The 26,230-nt window shown below is 42.3% G+C and overlaps 2 protein-coding genes across 2 annotated transcripts in view; one reads left to right on the forward strand and one right to left on the reverse strand.

Moving 5' to 3' along the window:
• Positions 1 to 4,854, forward strand: part of PALS1 (protein associated with LIN7 1, MAGUK p55 family member) — a 135,942-nt gene extending 131,088 nt beyond the window's left edge. Inside the window, exon 14 of the mRNA XM_084630112.1 lies at positions 1,833 to 4,854. Within this exon, the coding sequence (XP_084486238.1) occupies positions 1,833 to 2,009 (177 nt within the window). The 3' untranslated portion in view covers positions 2,010 to 4,854. The remainder of the gene's footprint in view (positions 1 to 1,832) is intronic.
• A 747-nt stretch (positions 4,855 to 5,601) lies between these two features.
• ATP6V1D (ATPase H+ transporting V1 subunit D) lies at positions 5,602 to 26,167 on the reverse strand. Its single transcript, XM_084630114.1, has 9 exons — positions 25,996 to 26,167; positions 18,552 to 18,669; positions 17,280 to 17,359; positions 16,019 to 16,086; positions 13,668 to 13,712; positions 13,130 to 13,233; positions 12,427 to 12,493; positions 8,249 to 8,327; positions 5,602 to 6,293 (listed from the first exon to the last, which is right to left on the reverse strand). The coding sequence occupies exons 1-9, from the start codon at positions 26,034 to 26,036 to the stop codon at positions 6,152 to 6,154; spliced, it is 744 nt and encodes a 247-aa protein (XP_084486240.1). The 5' UTR covers positions 26,037 to 26,167; the 3' UTR covers positions 5,602 to 6,151.
• Between the last annotated feature and the right edge of the window lie 63 nt (positions 26,168 to 26,230).

Consider the following 26,230-nt stretch of genomic DNA (forward strand, 5'->3'; position numbering starts at 1 on the left):
ACATTTGCAAAGCGGCCACATGGCCATCATCAGACACTTTTGCTCATCACTATACCATTACTCAGGATGCCTCAGCAGATTGTCCTATCATCTGCAGCAAATAGGGGCCCTTCCAATTAGGGGCCCTGCTTTCCAGTCACTTACAGTGGAGCACCCAGAGGGACATCAATTGAGGAAGAAGAGCAGGTTACTCACCCTGTGCAATAACTGACGTTCTTTGAGATGTGTCCCTGTGGGTGCTTCATTATCTGCCCTCCTCCCCTCTGTGTCAAAGCTGAAATGTTAGCTCTGCCACAGAGAAGGAACTGGGGGCAGTCAAACTGCACAGCACTATATATACATCCCACTCATGGCGCGAGAAGGGAGGTGTGTATCTGCGATCTGACGGGCACTGCTGATGAAGATCTCTGATCCCAGGCGCACAGGGTGCTGCCACACCTACAGTGGAGCACCCATAGGGGGTCACATTTTGAAGAATCTCAGTTAGTGCACAGGGTGAGTAACCCACTCTTTTGTGGAAGCTTCTATTCTAGCCCTTTCCCCAAAAAATATTTTGTTTGGGATTTTTTTTAATTAAAACCTAACAAAAATCAGGTTTAATCCTAAAATCTCTTTTACGTCCGTTTGAAAATACCTACCTTACTTCTTATCTCATGTATCATAGGGAAACAATATTTTTTGCCTTAGTTAATGATGCAGTGGAATAAGCACAGGAAGCTTTGAGAAATCTGGCATGCTTCTGTAATCTGTTTACACTGGTAATAAAAATCCTGAAGTAGAATGATCCCATTCCACTGCTAACTTCTTTCCCAGTTCTCCCTCTGCCTCTCTTATCTGGACATTCATTTCCAGCCCATCTGCAATTTTCCTGCTTTTCTGCCACTTGGCCCTTTCACTCCCCTGAAACTCCTCTTCTGTTGTTATTGCAACATTCACTGAATGGTGAACTGGTTTCAGCAACTTGCATTGTGTGGTTCTTAACATTTCCTCATTATCCTGGTGTAGTTTTTTTATGGTAACTCTTATCTTGTCCCTTTCCCTGTAGGTTTTTTTTGTTTTTAAAAATGAGCATATTTTAAATACATTTTCCTAAACTTTGTTTTGATTCTTGTAATTGTGTTGTTACATGTTCAAAGTCATGGTTCCTATTTCTGTAACGCAATCTAAATTTTAATCTAAATTATCTCAGCACTGTTTCTTTCACATCACTGGTGTGGGTTTTTTTGTTTAAATTAATGAGAATTTGGCTCATACATCACTTTGGCACTTTTGAAACTCTTAGCCTTTATTTTTTTTTTTGAAACATTTTTTTTTCTCTTATTTGGTTCCTTTGAGGGTACTTATTTGCTGGGCAGTTAATTGCAATAATCATTCTATCATTTTCCTTTCGTGTCTTTAAAAGTTTTTTCACTCAATACTGCATCATCATCTAGTGATGGAATAAGACTGGGCATGATCAGTGGAATTTCCTGACCAACTACTGCTAAAGACTTAAGTCTTTTAGAACACACAAAACAAAACTACCACATTTTGGATAGTTATTAAAATGCATAGAAATGTCTCATGTCCTGCCCTTATTAAAATACATACCTGCTGTAAAAATATTTGTTGTAGTTGTACAGCTTCATACATTTTCAGCCATTGTGTGTGGAATTACATTTTTCTAGCCCACTGTAGCAGTTTCCAAGCCAAACTTGCCTGTGCCATGAAAATTTTGTACAAGACCTTACAATCCCCTGATGAGTAGTTTTGTTCATTTTTTCAAAATGAACATTCAGAATGTTCATATAATTATACGATATAAATTAATTCCTCCTATGTTTTCATTACAGCCAGAAGAGCTAAGAGAAATCATAGAGAAGACCAGAGAGATGGAACAAAACAATGGCCACTATTTTGACACAGCAATTGTGAATTCTGATCTTGATAAGGCATATCAGGAGCTACTTCGTTTAATAAACAAACTTGACACGGAACCTCAGTGGGTGCCATCCACCTGGTTACGGTGAAAAAGAACAGTTCTAAGGGACAAGCAGACTTGTATCCAGCAGTCTGTCAAAGGGAGATTGCACATCAGACTTAAATATTAGGTGGCAGTGTGAGCTCTAGACCTCTGTGGGTGCACCCCTTGATAGTTGGTGTATTAGTGAAGAAAATCTATTAGGCAGTTCATGAACAGAATGATATACTGATTAAAGATTGTCTGGGTTTTCTTCTCATCTTTGGACTAGAAATGGAAGCTCTGAAGAAGCCAGTACAATTTTTAATAGTTTAAATAGCCTTTCTAACAGCTGATTTACCTTTTCTATCTAGAATCACCTTTCTTTAAAAACTAAAGATTTTAAATGTGTGTATATATACAGTCCATGTTGTCACATAGTTATAAATATTATTATTATTTAACACTGTTAACTTAATGACCTTGTGGGACATGACAGTAGTTTGTGAATATACCTTTTACGAAAACATCGGGCAGAGAAATAATCTACATGAGACACTAAGGTTTATGAGAAATTCTCCCCTTTTAAAAATACACAGAATAAGGTGCGCTTTGGTCTGGAGTTGCCTGGTTAGGCTTGAATTTATTTTTTTAATTATTTACATTCCACTTTCTGAGAGCACTGTAATTTGCAAAATGTGTATAATGTAAATATTTCAACCCTTTGTGTCTTTTTAGTCAGACTTTATAAATCAGATTTGACTGCACATTAACCTTAGGTCCAATGAGAGAGGAATATGTACTGATCTTTTAGATGTGATATTTTTATGGAATTGTGTTTTTCTTTAAAGCTTATCGGTTGATTTGGGAGCCATTGCTCCCCACAGATTTGTAGAGATGTTTAGAAGGCAGAGGTTATATTTTTATTAAAAAAAACAAAAAACATTCTTATAAAACATGCGGATTTTAAAAAATATTCTTCCTGATAATGTAAACAGTTCTTATAACATAAAGGATACTGACTGAATGGGCAGTTGTAATGAGTGTCTTTTTATTTTGGCCCTGGTATATATTGTGGCTAATGGTCCTACAGGTAATTAACTGGAATTAAAACCGCTGAATGTAACTACTCTAAGTAAACCAGTCACCTTAAGGAAACAACCTAAGATATGGAAACATATGTATTACACGGTCTATATCCTAGCATGTTCTGCCGTCTAAGTTCAGCATGTCCCTACAGACTAGCCTGAGCTGTGAAAGTTGTGCAGCTGTCAAATCTGCAGCAGGGCTATTCCAAGCATTGAAATGAAATGTTACCTTTAGCTTTTCTTTGTTCTGGGGGTAGCATGAACAATCTTGAATGTGAATGTTGATTCTCCTCTTGTTTAGCCACAGTCTTTCCTTGTTCCCACATTTAAACACTGGAGTTATGTCAATGTGTAGTTGATTCAGTGTAACAGTGAGAAATGAAGAGTGAGTTTGTTTTTCACAGTCTTGTTTTGTGTATATATTTTCTTCGAAGAACAAATCCAGGCAAACCTCTTGCCTTCTGTGTCTATAGCTGAATGAAGAGCTCTAGGCTACACAGAGAATGAGTATAGTGTGAAAAGGTTGTTTTAAATCACTTTTAGTAAAGTGACGTTCCTGTATTGCAGGGTGAAAGATAGAGATTGTACTGTCTGCAGTAAACCTAGACGAGGCCCAGCAAGTTGGTTGCCTATGGAGAGAAGTTATAAGCTGTTTACTTGGGTTTTAGAACCATGGTACATATTATCTTGGTGAACATGCTATGGCTGAGAGAAGAATCATAAGGTCCATTCACTAACATACCTACAGTGAGGTGGGTGTTGGAAGCCTTAAATGACACTGAAATTAACTGCATATCATGTTTGGGTCAATAGCTAGCATGTTACTAAATTAGCTCCAAGTCAAGTATTCAAAGTAAGTGCACCTGCAGTGTGAGGCAGCAAGCCACTAACTGTTTAGTCTGGTGTGAGACACTACAAAATTCAGGTGCTGGGGGGCAACAGCATTATCCATCAATTCTGCCCTTCAAAGTTTACATCGCTTAAGTTGTAGATTCTCAACTGCCTGTAAAAAAAAAAAGTTGCTAAAGTGAAAAGTTGAAGTGCAATCTTTAGAGAGGCATCTTTAAAGATGTCACAGGTGAATTATCAAAATTTCACTCTATTACTGAACCCTGACAGTTTCAATGTTACATTGTTATTAAATAATGCTGTGAATGCTGGTAAATCTCACGCCCTTCTCTCCTATCCTTAAGACTTTGAATGCAGTAGGTTGAGAGATGTTTAGCTGTACCCTGTTTGTTTTTGAAGTATGGGGGGGTGTTGATATTTCACAGAGATCCATTTATGGAAGTGAAATGATCACGACTATAGGAGGCAGTGTTGGCTTTGTATCTAATTATGTGAGTGTGCTGGAGCAGTACTGAGGAACAGACTAGGCTCACAGAGCTCAGATGGATATTGGTATATGGCACTAGTTTTAGAGTTTGAACCCAAATTGCCTGAACCTGGAGTAAGTAGGAAAGCATTTTCTACCATTTTGTCATGAAGGAAGAGTGTCTTTTCAGTCCCTTTGAGGGGTAAAAGACTTGATTGCTGGAAGAAACACTAGGCATGGTCACCTGTTTAATAGCCAGCTGAAAGGGGAAGGTATCTTCATTTTTACCAATCCAGATTTATTGAAAAAAACTGTTTCATCATCTGAATTAAACAAAAATATTGAAGGATTATGAATAATTGTATAAGATGTGGACTTGACAACTAATAATTTCAATGACCTGTGGTTAGCCCCAATGTATCTGCACTCTGTATTTTGAGACCTCATGAACTGCACACTATGTAAAAAATGTAAAATATTTCTAGACAAAATAAACTACAATTTTTACCTGATGTAGCTACTGTTGAAGTCTTTTCTGCCATCACTCAAAGGCTGCTTTGGGGTTGGTTGAACCTAAGTGCTTAAGTATTTCAATTGAAGAGTTCCATGCTTCTGTAATTTTTTTAAAAAGCACTAAGTGCCCCTTAAGCTCAAAATAAATACCATAAGTATCTTAACAGTGTGGACACAGCTCGGGGCATGCATGTAGTTGATAGGGAAGACTACAAATTAGGGCTGAGCTCATAGTCAAGTGGGAATTGAAGTCCAGCACCACCCCCACCACAGCTCTAGCTGTAAGCCTGTACCACACAGAGCAGGAATGTACTCAGTCTTCAAACTCATGCATTCCAAACATAAGACATGCCATAAATAATGTTGCCTCTGTGCATGTATTGTACTGCTGTGTTAACCCCTCAGCAGAAGAATAATAAGAATGGCCTTGTCTATCACCAGGGATTTTAGAGTCCTATATAAAGCTGCTCAGTGGCCTATAGAAAATGGCTTTGCCATTTCAGTCAAGGTTACACTAGAATGTGATCCATAGCACTTCATCATCACCTCAGGAGAGACAAAGGGTCCAGTGGACATGGAGACAGCACTGGAAGTGGGCCCCTCTGGTTCAAGATTAAGGTACAGTGGCTACAAAGCAAGGGAAAAGCTTGCACTGTTACTGAGCCTGCTATGCCACAGTTTCCAGGGTCATGAAAGTAGCAACTTTGTCTCCTACTTAGCAAAACCTTAGGGTGGACACCAGACAGTAACATTTAAAATAATTTTACTAGACACATGAATTTTCTCCTACAGTTACACAAAATGGAAGATGTCTTCCAGCAACAAGGTTAGTCTGAACAATCTAGCTTTTCTATCATTAATACTTTGCAAGTTAATTGTAGCACCTACTTTCACCTGTTAACATGCACATAGGGTTTTTTTCCCTCCCTTAGTGGAAAACACTCCTTATGTTTTAAAGGTAGGAAGGAGAGAAAGGAGGGTATGATTGCTATAAATATATCCTTAATCAACAGCAGTCAAGATTCAGTAGCCATTAAGAAGCAAAACAGGTGGTGGTAGATTGGCAGTAGCAAGAACCTCTCCCTTACACTAGAGACCAGACTCCTGCTAGTCTCTTTTTTCTGCTTCTATACCCCCACCAAAAAAAGCTCCCAGAGTTCTCATCTTGGGAAAAACCACAATCAATGGAGCTCACAGGCTAATACACCAAATGAAGAACCACATAAATATCCAGAAAGCATGTCCAGAATTACATCAGTTAACACGCTGCTGTCTAGGTCTCCCCATCCAACAGAGCTACTCAAAGAGGAGGTCTTCATCCTTCTCTTCTGCTAGGAGATTGGCAGGTTCATGTTCCCCCCCAGCAGCTTTCCGTAACGCCCGCTCTCTCTCATTCTTCTCTTTCAATATTTTTTTCTTCTCCTGAATCTTCTTTAACCTGTAGTGAGAATTGGGGTGTAATTAATGCCTGCATTGATGGTTCCTCTTCCTAAGAAATTAAGATGTGCTCCAACAGTTCGGCTTTTCCATCAGTCCTCTGGGGAGCCCCGGGAAAGACAGCTGATGCAATACATTTGACATGATAGCTTACATGTAGGTACAGCAAGATGCTCTCTGGGCCCCAATATGCTGACCTGTAAAACATACTAAATCTATCTTGTCTGATGATCCCTCAATTCCTACTCCAGCAAGAGAGGCACCTAACCTGTATACACTAGGCATTTTATAGGCATGTTACTCTGGAGTGAACTAGTTTGACCTGCATGCAGTTTACTCCTCGCTTTCCTATTCTTAGCTTGAACCTGAGATCTGAACTGAGCAACTGGCTTCAGCTATCCTCCAATTTTTTTAGCCACAATTACAACCTTAAAACCTCTTAATGGTTCCCCCCCCAGCAAGAAAAAGGCCAGTTTCTTCTAACCTTTCCTCAAACTTCAGCTTCTTGGCACCAGGTTGCCTGCCTCTAATGGGCAATAATTTCCTTCCAGTGGCACAAAGCCCAGGACTACACCCACAAAAAGAGTAGGCCATCCCTCTGCCACCAAAAGGGTAGGCTGAGTGGCTGATTAGTGTTTAACTCCCTCTGCTTGATTTGAAACTAGATTAAGACTGAGTGGCCCTCTCTGTGCAATGAGCTGTTCACCCTGGTGGGCTGGCCAATCAATGCCACACCCTGCCTCCTAACTTAATCCTCTCCAGCCTGTAGGGATGGTAGGAGAACCTCTGAGGCCTCCCACAGTGACTGAAGAAAATCTATCCAAGACACCTGGTAGGATTCATGGGAAAATGAATCAGCACAAGGAAAGAATAAAGGTGCAAAGGAACAAAGACAGGTAGAGAGCCTTTTTAGAAGTTCATTAATTGAGAAAGCTTAATGCTAAACAATGTAAGTAAATAGAAAGGGGTACAACAGATGAACGAGCCAGCTTCCTTCAATCTGAATTTCACATAGGACAGAAAGATGTGAATGTTTAGCCCTGCCTCCTTTAACCTAGTACTAACGTCTTTCCCCCCATCACATTAAGCTTGACCTTCCCAAGATTCTCTCACCACAGCCCTTGAAAGTTTGCAGATTTATCCATCAAAAACACTCTGGACCGGTATTTTTCTAGTTTGCCTCTTGATCCCTTAAACGAGAGGGTTTTCAAACTTTTGGGTGGTGAATACATCGTAATAGCATGAGAGCGGAGTGCGGATCAACCTCCACCTCCCCATTCACAATTGCACAGACCATTTCTCCCCCCTATCCCCCATTGTGATCACATCACATCCTTGTGGCACCTACAGCAATTACTCTCAAGGGCAAATGTTAGGAAGTGTTTTCTGAAGTCTTCACTAGACTGTTTTTTTGAAAGAATCACACCCCCACCTGCTCTGTTTGTCAGCTAGAAGCAAGGAAAGCCCCATTTTGCTTAAGGTTTAGTTTTAGTGGCTCCATCACTTCTCTTCTCAAGGCTCTGGAAACAGCATACACAGGAGTAGCCACACCAGCTAGGGAAGGTGGCCCAGAGCAAACTCCCATGGAATCTGAGAGGAGAGGGCAACTAGATCTACAGAATAGACCCTTACAGCAGGACATTCAGTATGCACTGCAGTGCTCCACCATTCCCTCCCAAGGCCTCGGCACAGGGTGTCAAGGACCACACAGCATAACAGCAGAGGTTTACTCCCATCTAGGAGGGAAGTGGCTGTGAAACGGTGCTTAGGCAGCACTGGTGACCTGCACGTGCAATAAGCACTGGGTAGTTTCTAAAAGCAGGATGTCAATAGTCCAGCCTACTGCACAGTTCTCCTTCTCTACCCCATCACTACCATTTCTTTCTCTCTCTCAAAAGACAATTTGTGAGAAGAAAGAGAGGGGCCAGCACGACCCCCTCCATTCACATCACTTACCTGTAGAACTCCTCTCGCTCTCTCTCATCCAGCTCCGTGATGATATAGGACAGTGTGCGCTCAATCCTGGGAATAATCACTAAGACATAGGAAGAATCACTACCATATTATTCATGCAAACACAGAATGTACAGTGAGGAGAGATCTCATACATTCAAAGTCAGCCCAGTGATCTGCTTGTCTGAGGGAGCGTAAATGCCTCCCTTATTCTGACAGAAAGAACTGCAGTGTTTCATTAAGAGCAAGTAACCAACACCAAACTTTTCTTTAACAGGGCTCAGCATTTCATAACCTGCGCCAATAATTCAATGGAGCCAGCTTGCACTGGCTTCCAATGGAGGTTGAATGGGGAGAACTAAGTAGTGAAATCAGTAAGTTTATTTTTCTGTAGACAATCTTTTTTTTCCCCCCATGTCCAACTTAAAACTTTTCATTCCACAGCTTCAGGTCCTTGTCCTACAATAATGAGACTGAATGATTTGCTTTCTTTCTGCATCCATATAATCTTATACGGTGATCTCCTCAGATGAGGCTGAAAAGGGCGAGGCCTGACATGGGAGGCCTGCAAGGCAAACCTGATTCTGTAGGTACGGAACCAATATCCCAGGGAGTGCAGTACTGTGCTGAAATAGGTGCTCTCTCTTGGATAAGGTGTAACAAGATCTTTGACCACTAACATCCTGAACTCTTGAAGGTCAAGGTCCCAGGCCATTTCCATAACAATGAAGGTCTTAACCACAGTGTATTGGCCAAATTTCTATTTCAGAAACTGCATTCTTCTGCCTCTGTTCTTCTACCACTGGTTCTTTCAGCAGTTTGTTGGGTGTGACTTTTTTACCCACAACTTCCTATCTTGAATGGTTGCACAGCACTGCTGTGCAAAGTTAAACTTTGCAGTGCCATGTTTAAGTTGTGCATGATAAGATCCCTAATTTATAAAATGCTTTGGGCTCCTTTCTGGATAAAGGGTGCTATAAATTTAAGTGTTGTGCAATATCTGTCATTCAAATTGTATGCCAACGGAGACCATGATGTCAGACAGCATGTGATGCAGCAGCATGGTATGTATGGCATGTCAGTATGGCAAATTAAATTCAGTCATAAGGACAAGAGCAGGAGATGACATTTTCAGCACAGCTTTGATATGAGAGCTAGTCAATTCTGAAAGACTACTGCCAACAATAGGATCTGCAAAGGAGAAGGCTCTCTCACAAACAGTGTCAAGCTTGTTTGGAAGACCAGGGTGGAGGTCACTGCTAAATGAGTGAAGTGTGTGAGCAGTGAGGGGAAGACAAGAGAAGACCTGTAAGTTTGATGGAGCAAGTCCATGGAAAGCTGCATTGCTTAACAAGGGGGACAATTTAGACTTGAATCCTGAAGTAAGCAGTGCAAAGGAGTTGAAGATGGAGTTCAATGTCATGCTTCTTTGTATATATGAAAAGGCAAAAGAAGTCCGGAGAGCTGGGTCTTGAGGAGGCCCTTGAAATAATCTAAGTGGCAGGAGGTTAAAACTGGATGGTTTAGTAGAGGGACCTGCAGCAGGGTTGTACACAAGCAACACAGCAGAGTGGCAAAAGACAGATTCCACCATCAGGAAAAGGAGGGACGAGGAGTTCAGGCCCAGAGATGACACCAAAGGCAAATGAGAGATAGGAGTTAAGCATTGGCATGGAGGATATGAAATTGTGTTTGAAGACATGCTTTCCTAGGAGAAGCACAATCTACCATAAGCGTTTCTAGAGCCCTCATTACCCTGTGTGATGTTGCACTCCATATAATTTTATGAAAATATGCTAATGTGTTGAATATAATATAAGTGGAATATGCTTCATCCAAAAGGTCTTTTGTAAGGTATCATTACAAATCTTATCTACTGAGTGTGGTCATCCTATTTGTATGAATGTATCATTCTTGTATCTGAAACTAGACGTATGAAATAGAACTCTGAGGTCCTACTGTAATTATGCAAAGTGTGGGCCATTAATGGTGGTTTGGAATCTTGATGGCTCCCACCAACTATGACAATGGCTCTGTTTACTCTTAAGCCTTCCTGTGAGTCAGGCCAGGAAGAATAAAGGCTTGGGATCTCACAGGACACGTGACCATGTCACCTGGTACTAGAATCCATCTTAAACCTGGTGCTTTTCCATGTAGAAGGAGGGGTGGGGACCCAGACAGACAAAAGATTCCTGCCTTGTGCCAAAGCTATAAAAGGGGGTGGAACAGAACAAACGGGGCTGCAGTCCTGAGAAATCTCCTAGCTACCACCTGAGCTGGAACAAGGACTGTACCGGGGAAAGGATTGGACCCAGACTAGAAAGGAGTCTAGTCCCTGAAAGAAGCGTATTGGAACATCTCTGAGGGTGAGATTTACGTGTACTTAGTTTCTTAAATGTATTAAGCTTAGACTTGTGTGTTTTGTTTTATTTTATTTGGTAACTTACTTTGTTCTGTCTGTTATTACTCTGAACCACTTAAATCCTTTTTATATTTAATAAAATCACTTTTGCTTATTAATTTACCCAAAGTAATTAATACCTGGGGGAGCAAACAACTGTGCATATCTCTTTATCAGTGTTATAGAGGGTGGACAATTTGAGTTTACTCTGTATAAGCTTTTTACAGAGTAAAATGGGGTTTGGATCCCATTGGGAGCTGGGCGCTAGAGACGAGCACTTCTTAAGCTGTTTTCAGCTAAGTCTGCAGCTTTGGGGCACATGGTTCAGACCCTGAGTCTGTGTTGGAGCAGACTAGCATGTCTGGCTCAACAAGGCAGGGTTCTGCAGCCCCAGTTAAGAAAGTAATTGGTAATGGGAGGGAAAACTTCCATGAGACAATTGTGCTGATTGTGACATATCTGGTGACAATGTGTGTGGGATCTATGACAGTGAGAGTTGCTATAAGTGCCACAACAGTAAAGGGAAAAGCCTCAGATTTTTCAGGAAAGGAATAGTGAAGAGAGACAGGGGAAATGAATTTTGAACAGCTGATGAAAAATTAACTACTTGAGCTATGCAGAGCACAGTATCTCAACAATGAGGACCAGGCAAGGACCCTTCTTGTTTGAAAAGAAGTTGGTAGTAATAGAAAATCACTAATAGGCAGAACAAAGGAAACAGGTGATCCCAGCAGGAGTCTGAATGATATATCAGAGGGGAATGGGGGAGAGAGCCATTTTGCACCAGAGTTACTTAAGGGGCTATAGGGGCACAGGGTAGGCAAGGGGGTGAAAGACCCTGCCTGCTGACAGATACAACACAGATAATCTCCCAAGGGAAGGGTGAGCAAATGAGGACATTAACTTTAAGGAGGTTTTATTGTTTTATGTAATCTGTACTCTCCTGTGCTTTACATGGATTAAATATAAAGAGCATAAAGTTGACAGACTGAACAAAGTGAGAGAGTGTTGACTGCTTCACAACTATGGTGTACCCTGGAGAGAGTTATATTGTAAACCAGAAGCTTTGCACCTGTTGAGTGGAGTTCTGGGTGGTGAGGGGGAGGGGGTTTGAGTACTGGGGAGTCTGAAGGGTCAGCGCTTTGCCCAGCAGGGCAAGGTGGCCAGAGAGCAGATTCCAACACTCAGAAGGGTGATGCTAAACAGAAGATTGCACCCAGGGACCCCAGGATCCATTCAGGGTCCAGATGCTTGGATTCCACCCACTGAAGTCTCAGTGGGGGCCACAAAAGGGATCTCACTAGGATCTACGACTGACCACCTCCCATCCCCACTCCATTCAAAATCTCTCAACATCCCTATGACAACAAAAGCAATCACTTACATGGGAAAATGACAAAGGTAATATTAGTAGATCTCAATGCAAGATAATGTCTGAAAACAAAGGGGAGAGTTGGCATCGTGGGGCTAGACAGGTATCCATAGAGCATCAGCAAATGCTCTATGGACCACAGTACAGCTCCCTTTCATCTAGTCCTTGCAAGACTTGCAACCTGTGTCTAATGCACATTGGCATTTTTATTTACAATATAGTTCCTGGTTTATTCTCCACCTACGTAATATTGTTATAGCAACTCCTGATCAGGACAGAAATCCCCTTAACAGCAAAGCAGACCAATGAAGAGTGACAGTTGCCAGGACTCTATGCTGCTCTTCATCTCCTAAGGAAGCTCAAAAATCAGTTAAGCGTCTTAAAGGGGGAAAGCTCCAACTCACTCACCATGTTCAATAGCATTCACACGCCGGTTTGTTATCTTAATGGCTTCATCCAGTGTAACAAACGAAGTCTATGACAGTGAGATTAAATAATACAAAACCAAATGAGACACAGTATTTTTACCATCCAACAAGCATAGATGGCTTCAGGGAGCCAAGCATGCTTGCTTTAAAGGCTAAATTCCGCCCTGCCCTTGTGCAAACAGGTATATTCTCATGGACATGTTTGTATGCTGTGACTAAATACTTACTGTAACTAACCTACTGTTACATATGCCAGTAACCCAAAGGGGGGCGTTTACAAGCCAGGCATCTTAAGAGTTCAAAATAACAGTAAGAAAACTGGCCACGAAAGGCCCTGCAGAGCTATACTTGTGAGTAGCTAAAGCAGCCATTCAGTCTCTTTCTCACACATTTTCAGGAGGAGAGGCTGCAGAGGACCAAGAGGATCCAGAGGAGCAATTAACATGCAGTGTCTATGCCTGCCAGCAACAGTTGTAGGGTAGAAAAAAAGAGAGAAGCTCAAGACTCTGATGAGAGAAGACAAACTGAAAAAGAACTGCAGTATTGTGGGAACACTGCAGCCCTTCGATCTCCACACGCAATGCTCAGAGATCAAGGGGTTACTACATCCTTAGCCACCAAGATTGTCCATCGAACAACAGAGAAACCAGAACCCCTTTAGCTCGTCTTCTGCTCCCACCTACCTGGAGCGAGGCCAATTCTACAAGCAGCTCCACTGCTTTGGCATAGTTCCTCTTCAATTTTGCCAGCTGCTCTCCACCTCTAGCTAAGCCAGTCAACTCATAACCTGAAATAACCCATCAAACAGTAGTGCTATTAGCAAGAATGAAGCCTCTCAACAAAATTGCCAGAGCACAAGTACAGAGACGCTTATGGGACTGCTAATGGAATGCTGAATCCTTCACCTCTCAGTGAGCAGTTCTAATATTGAAAACAGTAGTAGTTACTGACCATCACTACTGTTGGATGATTGTTCAGTGGTCTATGAAGTCTGCACCTTGGGAGTGACCTCTTATTAGCAATTTCAGCATACAGACCAAAGCTACACTCCCCTCTGGCCCCAAAGGCAACCCCCTGCCAGTCAGCATTGACAGAGCAACATGGAGAAAGCTTGCATTACCAGTTCCTGTGTTGTCAGGGTTTCAATGATAAAGGGTTTCCAGGACACCCAAGTATTTTTCGCAAGCACCTGAAGACATAAAACATCCATTTTGTACTTACTGTCCCCTCCTTCTTGGTAATGCTCAAACACCGGTAAAGTTACACCTGTTAAAGACACACAAGAGTGTGTGTAAGAATCACTGAATGTTTTATTTGGTACTCAGACTACAGTATTTTTTACAAAGGCAGAACATGCTGTAGCTAATGTTAGTTCAACTTCAATTCTAGTCTCTTCCTTCTCCCATAATTGCTCCTAACATTAAATTCTTTGGGAGCTGAAGGTCTCCATGCTCCCTCAGCTAGAAGTCAATTTTTTTTTTTAAGTTTGAACCAACTTGGCTTAGACACTTGCATATTCAAAACCATGATTTTCTTCTTTATCTTCCAGTCAGAAATTGTAAGCAAAGAGAACGCAAATAACCAAAAATAGAAATTGCAAACTTGTTTTTTAGATCTCATTGAGACCCAAACATATAGCTATGTTTAAAGAAAATCAGTCTAGTAGTTCTAAAGACAAGCATTTAAATTTAAGAATTTGGGGTTGTAATATGCTTTATTTGTCTCACAGTAGCCTCCAGAGGTCCCAGACAATCCATTGTGCTAGGCACCACACAAACATAAAATGATTTCTGACCTAAAGAGCTGACAAGAAGTACAAATTAAACAATGGGTGAACACAACACTGAGATTATGATAAGCAGTGTCCATAGCACATCACTGTAGAATGTGTCTTAAAAAACACAAGTCCCAGAAATTGCATTAGAAATTCAGGTATGTAGACTCAGTTTGATAGTATTTGGTTATTTTGTTGATAACAAGTGAGCCATGTTTTAAGGTATGCGCTGAGCATTCAACTTTATAATGTTTCCTGACTCTGAGTGGCAATTTTTCAGTTAAATAATGTATTGTGTTAGCACTTTGCATGGAATTTTCTGGCATAACCAGGTATCTTTAGAGTCCAGGACATACACACACCCCACCCCAATAGTTATGCATTGTCTGATTGTCAAAAGTTGACCAGACAGCAATTTATGTACTCTCACTTCATTTAGGCAAGATGAGGGACTGGATTTATAGATCCTTCTTCCCTTTCTGAAGGCAGAATCCTGCAGTTGGGGTGCAGCTGGTTGCTGTGAAGTGGTGCACATGCACACACAGCATAACTGAAGATGTTCCGAGACATATGGAAGCAATGATGCTTAAAGAGATTTAGGAGGGATAAAATACAAGTTTGTGAATAGGAAAGTGTTGTTTACTCCTTCGCCTAACACAAGAACCGGGGTCCCCCAATGAAATTAATAGGGAGCAGGTTTAAATAACAAAGTATTTCTTCACATAGTAAACAGTTAACCCATGGAACTCATTGCATGGGATGTTGTGAAGGCCAAAACTAATATTCTGGTTCAAAAAGAATTAGATAAGTTCATGGAAGATGGCTAATAGGTCTACCAATGGTTAAGATAGTAAGGGACATAACCCCATCCTCTGGGCGTCCCTCAACCTCCAAATGCCAGAAGTTGGGATTGGATGACAGGGAACGGATCACTTGAAATTACCCTGTTTTGTTCATTCCCCATCTGTACTGGCCCCTGTCAAAACCCAGGATATTGGGCGACATCTGACCCAGTATGGCCATTCTTATGTTCGTAATGGAATACAGCAGCAAAAACAGCCAATGACATTTTAAGGGTTGTGTACAGAAGCATGTTACAAAACAAGCTGGTGATAAGTCCTTCATACAGCTGATGAGATACTAAAAATATGTTCATAAGTTAAAGGAAGCATAGAGAAGAGGAACAAAAATTAAGTGGTTTGAGAAAATGATCTGAGGAAACATCAAAAGATCCTACGTAATATGTGTAGCTGGGTTAAGTGATGTCTGAGGGGAATATATTTGCACAAGTATTTGAAAGGAACTGTTCAGTGTGATCTAGGTTGTATAACTAGGAATAACGGGATGAAATCAAACAAAAGTTAGAGCTGCATATACTAAAAAACTTCCACACAGGAGATATCTACTAGAACATGGTGTAGCTGGCCTGAGGGAAGCAGTGGAAGCCCCACTGCTCGGGACATTAAAACTGGACTCGACAAAGCTCTGAAGAATAGGCTGCAGTGGAAAACCATACCTGGCACCTGCAAAAGTGGACTAAATGACTTAATCCGAGGCCATCCTCCCGTTTCCCTGACTGCAAAATTTCTTATTGTAACAATTATGGAGACCAAATGAATCTGTAGTCCACAAAGTTCTTATTTTCATATGCAAGTGTCCCTAGTAATAAAAGGAGGAGGGGAGAAGAGAAATGCAGAAGAGGAGACATACATTCTGTTTACAAACCATCTGTATTTTCCAGGAAACATAAATGGGCCTGTGACATACTTGTACTTCGCAAAGGTGGGGAGATAGTCACCTGCTACGTTGTCTTTCTTAGCTCTGATCTTGACTTGAGCTTTGTTCACATTCTGGATCACAGTGGTACTGAAGAGAAGAAAATGCACCTTAAATGGGTAAAATCAAGTCATGAATTCATCAGTTGTGTGCAATGGTTAACCAGCAGTCAAACTGCTTCGAGGATTCATGGAACAAGTCTCCAGCTCTGGCACTGAGTTTTCTGAAGATTAGCTCACCCACACTAGCAGTTCAATGAAGAAACCTTTTACATAGAAATCAAAAGCTAACACAAAAGAGCTATGAAACTAAGTGAGGAGACTGCATCTGTTAGTAAATCTAAAGAGACCGAGTATCTAGAACGCACATTGCACACCTGGCTCATCAAGGCTCTTTCCAACCTCAAATCTATGCCTGAAAAGGAGTTATTTATCTGGCAGAAAACCACACAAAAATATTCTAGTAATATTATGGCTCTAATTTACACAAGAACCCAAAAAACCTGAAATCTGGGCCAAGGTTCCAGCATTAAGTTGGATTTTGTGTGACTGTGCATAGAATCATAGGACTGGACGGGACTTTGAGAGGTCATGTAGTCCAGTCCTCTGCACTCATGGCAGGATAAGTATTATCTAGACCATTCCTGAGAGGCGTTTGTCTAACCTGATCTTAAAAATCTCCAATGATAGATTCCACAACCTCCCTAGACAATTAATTCCAGTGCTTAACCACCCTGACAGTTGGGGGGTGAGGGGATGGAGTGAATGGGACAGATCCTGGATTGCTCTTAAATTCAAAAAGTGATTTTGGGCATAAAAAGGTTGGAGACCACTGCCCTAGACAGTCATCAGCATAGTAGTTCTCCCTGGGAGTTACTGAGAAAAGATGATGAAATCATGGAAGAGGAGAATCTGCCTCTACCACTCAGCAATACAGAGTAAAAGGGAAAACTAGACCAGCTTTCTGTTACTTTCCCATTTCCCTACACTTTAAAGTCCAAGCTGCAGAAGCAACCACTGACTCACCTGAGGGGTTTACATTTACACTTAGTTGAAAGCTGCTTCTACCAGCTGATGTGCTTGTTTGACTTCCAAAGTGATGAATATTTCCTCAATTTATCATGAGGCTGCCTTTCCCTTTCCCAGCATCTACTACAGAACTTTCCTTTCTTCCATTTTTCTCCTAAGAGTGGAACCAACAGCCTGCTGGTTGTCCTCTCTTCCTGGGAAAGGAAAGCTGGGGATTCTCCAGACAGCAGTACAGTACAAATCAGTGATACTCACCTGAAGTCTCCAGCCGTGAATTTTGCCTCAGCAAGTGAGAATGCAGCTTCTCTCATCACCTCACCCATTAACATCTTAGTCTATAAAGAGACCAGAGATGCAATTTTAAAACTTAACAAAAATAACTCAACCTAGAGCTGAAAAGCAGTCACCTCAGGATGTCACATTAATCGTTGACAGCTGTTTGCTGTACCTAGTCAAAGACCAAAGAATCCTGTGTCCTGAGGTTTCCCAACAGTGGGTCACACCCACCAAGGAGGCAGCACAAAAAACTAAAATGTAAAGGTGACTTTTTATATCTTTAGGATGGATACACAATGTAAGATTGCTTATGGCATGCCCCTGATAGGCCACCATATTATTGTGAACTGAGAATCCCAGGATTTAACATGGTAGTAAAAACGGGAACAGCACAAGAGGGCTCCAACAGCTTCTTACAGTGATTCAGCTGAACTACTGGGAAATCTGTTTTTTCCAAGTCTTCTCAGCACAGATAAGATTTAAGCATTTCTAGCCCATACAGTTAAAAAAAAAATATTGAAGCCAAAAATTTGAGTATAAGCCAGTGCACTGCTGCCTTACTGAGTCTGCAGGAAAACAGACAACACTTCTGAGGCCTTATCTACACCATGAAATGGAAACATTGCTAACCATGGCTGTCAGCAGCAACTGTAACTAATGCAATGCTAAACACAGTTCAGTTACAAGAGTAGACAAACCGAATTCATGTTCAGCATCATTTCACCTGACCATGGTTAAATCTTGGGTTTGCTGCTACTGCCGCAGAGTGCACCAACACCCATATTAACACTGTATCTTTACAGAAAAAGGGATAAGATCAAGCTGGACAGAGTTTGCTGCTTCTAATCATGCAGCTGACACTGATGGTCCACAGCATCCTCCCCAAGCCAGAGAGTGAAGGAAGCAGGTTAAACACCACCAGGACTGGCCAGTTTTCTAAAATTCAGGAAAGCCTGTAGGCAGCTCTGGGTACAGAAGGAAGCAGGATTTATGGCTGATTGGAGAAGGAAGAAGAGGGGGTTTAAATTCCTAAACAGAGTCTTAGGCCTCTTGCGCAGCTTCTTCAGATAGAAAAACTAAAATCACTTCAGTGTTATTTACCAGAACTGCAGCTTACCTGCAAAATTCCACCAAATTCTAACCTATGTGAAAGTGATATCAATGGAAGCACTATGGAAATGCATGGTTTACAGAACACAGATAATTTCCTAACAGAGCAAGGCAGACATGGTAGAAACTGAATTCACCTACCTCAATGATTTTCTTTAGTATCTGTCGGAATCGAAGAGTCAGAGCATCAGATTTCTTCTTTAAGAGGTTGCGACCTGTCTGGGCCCCTTTCAAACGAGCCTTCATGATGGTCTGAGCCCTATTAAGCAGGGAAAGAGATATAGATTTTTTTTCTATCACTCAGAAGGATAAGGAGAAAGCAAAATAATTTCTGACATGGAAAATGACAGACATTAGGAAGCATCTGAAGACATGTTAGTCGTCTTGGTCTCCTTGACCACGAGCAACCACTTGATGTGGCTCATTTTCTCATTTGTAAAAATGGGAATTCTACTTACCCATCTCAAAAGGTGGGTTAGTGTTTGTAAAGCTGAAGATCTCAACAGGCTGACAAGTGCTACATACGGGCACTGTATTTCAAATCATTGCTCAGCCATTCCATTATAGAAAGCCACACAATACACAATCAAAATTCTTTGGAATGCAACTTCTCTAGAGCCATTCAATAGGAACCAAAACTAGCCCATTGTCATCCTGAGGACATTTGTTCTACTTTCTAATATTCTTATTTTTGACACTTCTCAAATACCATAAAGGCAACCAATTCTTCATGAGACTTTAGTCTGTCTATTGAAACCAACAAGAGTTGGCTTTTCTAAAGAGTCAAGTCGTTTTTTTTTTGTTTTTTTTTTAAAAGACCGCAACAGGCAAGACAAAACAGCAGCCAGACTTTCAGCAGCAGCTCACACTCTCCTTTGGAAAAGAGCAAACACTGTCCAGAAAGTGGAGTTATTCCCTACCCTCAGAAATCCTGTGAGAGATTTCCAAGTCAGTGGAGACAGGTGGAAGTGATCCTAATTTGCAAGTACTACCCTCTGAATGGTCTGGACTGAGTATTAAACTCAGTCCTGAGGAAGATTTGAGAACTGAAACCAAGGTCACAGGTTCCATTTCCATCACTGCCATAAGCTGTGTCTTCACTGGAGAGTTTGCACCTCTTGAGTTAGCCTTGCTGAAGCAAGAGGGGCCACACTGTGAAAAGCTTGAGTTACTCAGAACGGTTGCGTTAGCAGCTAATGAGTTCTGCTAACTTGGCTATTGTGTAGCCCAGCATTTCTCAAATGCAGCCACCAGGGGCTTTTGCGGGAGGGAGGAAACAAAGCAGCAGCCGCTCCCCTTCCCCATTGTTCCTGGATGCACCACCTTGATGTTGGCTGTTGGGGCTGCAAGCAGGGGCTGGGGACAGCTGGACACAACACTGGAGGAGCAAGCAAATGGTGAGTTCCCCACCTTCCCAGAGGTGGTGGGGCTCAGGATTTGGTCTTCAACCCTGGGGTGATATGGCTTCAGGCTCCGGCTGCAGGGCTTCAGGCTCCGGCTGCAGGGCTTCAGGCTTCTGTCCCCAGCTACAGAGCTTCTCCCCCTGCCCCAATTCCATCACCCCTGGCCCCTGCTGCCTACCCCGACCCCCCATCCAGGGTTTAATTTGTCCCCAGGCTTGCTGGGGCTGGGTAAGTCTGCTGTGAACAGTGATACCTGCAGGTTTGTTTACTGCTAACTAGTAAGTTTGCTGTGAACAGAGATATTAACCCTGCAAGTATCACTGTTCACAGCAGACTTACTAGCTAGCAATAAATAAATTACAATGATTCGGACCTGTATATGTGCATATTTATTTGTTTTTCCTAAAGCCAATTAAGCATTTTAGAAAAAAGCATGAGTGGCCACCAGCAAGAGTTGGTGGCCACACTCTGAGGCCACCAAAAATTTGTCCTGAGAACCTCTGATCTAGTCTAGATACAGAGAGAGAGTGCATAGCATACATGCTAGAGTTAACACTTGAGTTACAACTTGAGTTAAGTTTGCAGTGAAGGCAAGCCCAGAGACTTCCTGTGTGACCTTGGAAAAACACTTAGGCCATGTCTACACTAGAGACCTTACAGTTGCACTGCTGTAAGATCGCTTGTGTAGCGGCTCTGTGCTGACGGGAGAGAACTCACCCGTCGACATAATTAAACCAACCCCAACAAGCGGCAGTAGCTATGTTGGTGGGAGTAGTTCTCCCGCCAACATAGTGCTGTGTCCACTACCCCTTATGCCAGCAAAACTTATGTTGCTCAGAGGGTGTTTTTTCACACCCCCGAGCGACACAAGTTTTGCCGACCATAGTGGTAGTGTGGACATGGCCTTAATTTCCATTTACCTCAGTTCTACATCTATAAAATAACAAACAACACTTTTCTACCTCACAGGCATGTTGAGGCAATACATTCTTTCATGTGTCTGAAACACTGAGATACCACAGCAACACAGGCCATATAAATTCCTAAACAGCCAAGAACTCAATTCGCACTGAAACTTCTGAATGTTCACAGTAGATTGTCTTTCAGGGAATAAAAATGAAGCCTCCTTTTTAGAAGAAATCAATGCCTGGAATTTCAAACAGGTTCAGCGATTTCACAGCCATGTACCAGCTGGCTTTTTCCAAGATCTAACTATCAAAGGCTGGCTCATTTTCTAGTCCAAGCAAGATTTAACAGACTCCATGTGTGCATTAAACACAGTCCTATTTACCATCAAGCCAGAACAGCTAGAACAAAAAGACTTCACCAAGCAGCTTTGAAGTAGAAAAGATTTATGCCAATAAGAAACTTTACTAACAACAAGATGGAGTAAGAAATTCTGTTCAATTGAGGAGAAGACAGACAGATTATTAACAGAACTTGCTATGAGTTTACTTCTCTGCTGAGACCCTAAATCAAGTCACCTCTCATCATTTTTAGAGAAAGAGTGCTCTCAAACTTAGGCATAATTCTCTGGATGAAATATTCTAGACAACTGTGAAGACTACAAAAATGAACAGTGGAAAAAAAAAAAATACACCTCCATAATAGGCTCCCTGCAAAAGTCATGGAAGATCCATCACTTGGAACATTTAAAATTTAACTGAACAAGAGCAGTAGTGAACAAAGTGAAGAGGACAATTCAGTAGCAGTAACCAGACAAGGCAGATAAAGATAATCTATTAGGTTGTGTCCAGCATCTATGATTCTGCATTTCTATGAATGAAGCTTGAACGAATGAAGCTATGAATTCAAGCTCTACTTTGTAAGTGTAATCTTTCTACATGGGATGCATTTTTTAATCTTAAGAAGAGAAGAAGATCTGGAATACAACAGCTATTATTCAAAATTTTAATAAGTCAGTTATGCCTCGGTTGCTGTACATTAACATTGCACACTAATTTGATTAAGGATCTCAAAAGTGCTTTTTAAAAGACAATTCTACTGTGAGGAAGATAAATGTTATCCCTGTTTTACATAAGGGTAAACTGAATCAGAGGAGTTAAGTTCACGCAGCAGAGTCAAGAACGGAATCCAGAACTCTAGACTCTCAAATGCCTTCCCATAGCATTAACCCTTCTTCCCAAAGCGATTTGTACTCAGAACACTACATGGAAAGATCTTGCGTTCTGCTCTCTGGCCCCTAGGGATTAGTCATGTTTTACTATGACTAATGGAATTTCAAAAGAAAAAACAAATTTTATCAAAATATCCCTCGTTCAGAATTGGTCGTATTCTTCTGGAAATATGTTGAGGATACACACCAATTCTAAACTTGGGCAGTCCCTGAATCCACATTTGCAGAATGTTTAGTGATCTGTGCTTCAGGAGTGACAAGCGATCGAAAATGGAGTTATCTAGTCAAACAGTCAATGAACCTTTCAGGACCACATATACCACACAGCTATTCTCAACAAGGAGCTGTAGGCAGAGACTGCAAACTGACCACTTAGATCAAGTGGAGGTATAATGTGCCGGGACCCACCTACGTATTAAAGCTGACAGCAGCAGCTGTCAGCACAATTTTATACAAGACTAAGAATGACCCTCTCCTGCTCATGGTGAAGTTTGGTTGCTCCGACCCTGGAAATCTGAACAGTTTTTGAGTAGAAACATTACAAGACTGCAGTTTCATAACTCAAACTTTCAAGTGTCTTGTGTTCTGCTGTAATGATGGCCATATTCCATGCTTTGTCAAAGACATCTGACTACATGACAAATCAGCACCTGGAAAATTACCGAGAATCGGGATTATACTCCATTTAGTTGACTTCCTTTGTCAACACAATTAGCTGTGAACCCTACATATTCCACTTGAAGTAGTTACAATATCTGGGAAGTTAATAATTTCTATCTGAAATTAAAGGAAAAGTGCATTTCAGTGAATGTCCCCATTCTCAGCTATATATCAAAGACTGTAAATGTCAAGTTCTGCCTTCATACATGGTTTTCCTTGACACCAAGCATAGAGTTTGCCTCCCAACACAGGTCTCATGTTCCAGCTTCCATACAGCTATTCTCCTTCAAGTAAAAGCAAAAACCAATACATTCTTCTCCTGTCCCACGTCCCATTCTTTATCAGTTTTATGTATAAAAGCTTAAGCCGGCTCTACACTAGTCTCTGATAAGCTGTGATTTGTGACACACAGCTGTGCAGGCAAGAGTCCTTAGTGTAAATACAGTTATACTGGAAAAACTATACTTTTGTCCGGAATAGCTTATTTTGCCTATGCCAGGCAAAGCACTCCTAGCATAGACCTGGCCTCAATCTCCAGTTGTATGGTCACTGAATTTCTGAGGTGTCTTGATTGCCTCATTACCAGTCTCAATCCTGAGATGGTTTCTCCAGGAAGAACTGATCTAGTTTCACAGCTCAGTCTTCATGCTCATTCTCCCCCAAGGCCACAAATACAAATAGAGCATGGGCAAAATCAGGAAGCTTAAAATGTGACCTCTGTTTATGAAGTCTGTATTTTTTGTTGTGTGTTTAACAGAAAAATGTGTGCAGAGCAACCCAGTATATTATGACAGGTTTCAGAGTAACAGCCATGTTAGTCTGTATTCGCAAAAAGAAAAGGAGTACTTGTGGCACCTTAGAGGCTAACCAATTTATTAGAGCATAAGCTTTCGTGAGCTACAGCTCAGCATCTGATGAAGTGAGCTGTAGCTCACGAAAGCTTATGCTCTAATAAATTGGTTAGTCTCTAAGGTGCCACAAGTACTCCTTTTCTTTTTCCAGTATATTATGTTTTTCTTTAAATTTAAAGATTTTTTTGATATTTTAAAAGGGATTGCCATAAAAAAAAGGAATACAATGGAAAATATCTTAATGTGGCCCAAGCTTTACACACCCAGAAAACTGCTGGTTCTGAGGATCCCCTTTATTTATGTTTGTTGCATTCAGTGGAATTTGTACTGCTCAATAAAAACACTACAAAAAAGTAAGCTACTTGGATCTCTGGTTATAAGGCGACAAAGGGAAGTTAAGTGAATTATGACATTGCAAACTGCCCCTGCAAGAGCAAGGGAACTACAGTCATCTGCACTGGCCATATGATCATCTCCTGAAACAGTTTTCATAAAGAGAATATAAGATTCTCCATCACTGGCAATTTTTAAATAATAAGAATCACCATACTGGGTCAGACCCATGGTCCATCTAGTCCAGTATCCTGGATGCTGATAGTGACTAGCGCCAGATGCTTCAGAAAGAATGAACAGAACTGGGCAATCATCAAGTGATCCATCCTGCATCCAGTCCTAGCTTCTGGCACCCAGAGGCTCAAGGACAACCCATGCATTGGGGTTGCACCCTGGACCATTTTTAACCCAGTTATAATATTGGCCTTAATGACGGAGTTTTGTAGGAGACTAATGTAGCAGTACAAGACAGAGTCCAATTCGCTTGTAAGTTCCTCAGAGATACTCAGTTGAATGGATTCATTAAAAACATTGCAAATGCATTGAAGATATCTGGAGGGAGTGCTTCTGACATGGAGCAGACTTAATAGAAATTTATGTTGATAGAACTGCTAAGAATGAGAGGTTTCAGTATTGGACTGAGAACTACAGGAACGTGTTAGATGCTTGGAGGTTCTGGCACAAATTAGCTGAATTTGACATCCACAGGAGTAGACAGGATCTCAGTTAAAAACCCTTAGCACGGGTATTTGTGAGTTGCAATGTCTGCAGGAAATCAATCCCTTACAGTTGTTCAGACATACCTCAGCAAGGCTGAGGTTTTACTCAATGTGGGGTAAGTGGCTCACCAACCAAGTCAAATGTTACAAGATGTCATGGTTGTCAAACCCCTTCCTCGCTATACACTTTTCCTAATATATACAGTGACCCCAGCTTCCAGCTGCCCTGTATGACCCAAGTCAGATGTAATCAAGACTAGATGTTTTTTCTAAAAGACAAAAAGAAAAGGAGTACTTGTGGCACCTTAGAGACTAACCAATTTATTTGAGCATGAGCTTTCATGAGCTACAGCTCACTTCATCGGATGCATACTGTGGAAACTGCAGAAGACATTATATACAGAGAGACCATGAAACAATACCTCCTCCCACCCCACTCTCCTGCTGGTAATAGCTTATCTAAAGTGATCATCAAGTTGAGCCATTTCCAGCACAAATCCAGGTTCTCTCACCCTCTTCCCCCCCCCCCCCCCCAACTCACTCTCCTGCTGGTAATAGCCCATCCAAAGTGACTACTCTTTGGATGGGCTATTACCAGCAGGAGAGTGAGTTTGGGGGGGGGGGGGGGGGGTGAGAGAACCTGGATTTGTGCTGGAAATGGCTCAACTTGATGATCACTTTAGATAAGCTATTACCAGCAGGAGAGTGGGGTGGGAGGAGGTATTGTTTCATGGTCTCTCTGTATATAATGTCTTCTGCAGTTTTCACAGTATGCATCCGATGAAGTGAGCTGTAGCTCACGAAAGCTCATGCTCAAATAAATTGGTTAGTCTCTAAGGTGCCACAAGTACTCCTTTTCTTTTTGCGAATACAGACTAACACGGCTGTTATTCTAAAAGACAGGCTCTAGTTCAACAGGAATTGACACAGGGAAGTCCTGGGCCCGGGTTACACAGAAGGTCAGGGCAGATGATCACAACGGTCTCTTCCGCCCTTGGAACAGGACAGTGACAAAGCTGGGCCGAGTCACACGCAGCGCGTTGCAGCCCCTGCACCTAAACAGCAAAACCCGAAATTTGTAGAATCCCCAACCCTGGTTTCAGAGCCTGGGCCGTTCCCCGGGGGAGCGTGATGGGCGGGCTGGGGTAGGGGTCCGGGAACAGCGACTCGCCGGGGCCGACGTGGCTCCCACACCCCGGCATCCCATCGGCAAAGCAGCGACGGGCAGGGCCACTGGGCGAAGCGGGCGGGCTCCCGCCGGCTCCCGTCTGCTGCGCGGCTCCGAGCAGGGAGGTCCTGCTGCTCCCTGACTGGCCCCTAGATACCACCGTGACGCCGCCCGCCCGCTCCCCGGTCACTGCGCTAGTCCCGGAGCCGCCTCTGCCCGGGCCGCCGCGCCAGAGCCCCGGGGCCCAGGAGGGGAGCCCGGCTCCGGCCAGGGAGGGGCCCCGGCAGATGCCGCCGCCCGGGCGAGTCACTCACATCCGCGAGGGGAAAATCTCGATCCGGTCCTTGCCGGACATCCTGACCGCGGCGAAGGGCGCTCGCGACCCGCTGCTGCCTCCACGGCCACCCGGCTCAGTCACGTGTGACAGCACGACCGGTAATCAAGGGAGGACCGACTCCGCTTCCTTCCCCTTCCGCTTCCCGCCGCTGGCTCCACCCCCAGCGCAGAGACGCCGGGCGCAAAGAACATGGCGGAACTAAGACCCGGATG

The sequence above is a fragment of the Lepidochelys olivacea genome (assembly GCF_965140295.1).
Source record: "Lepidochelys olivacea isolate rLepOli2 genome assembly, chromosome: 6".
NCBI lineage: Eukaryota > Metazoa > Chordata > Testudines > Cheloniidae > Lepidochelys > Lepidochelys olivacea.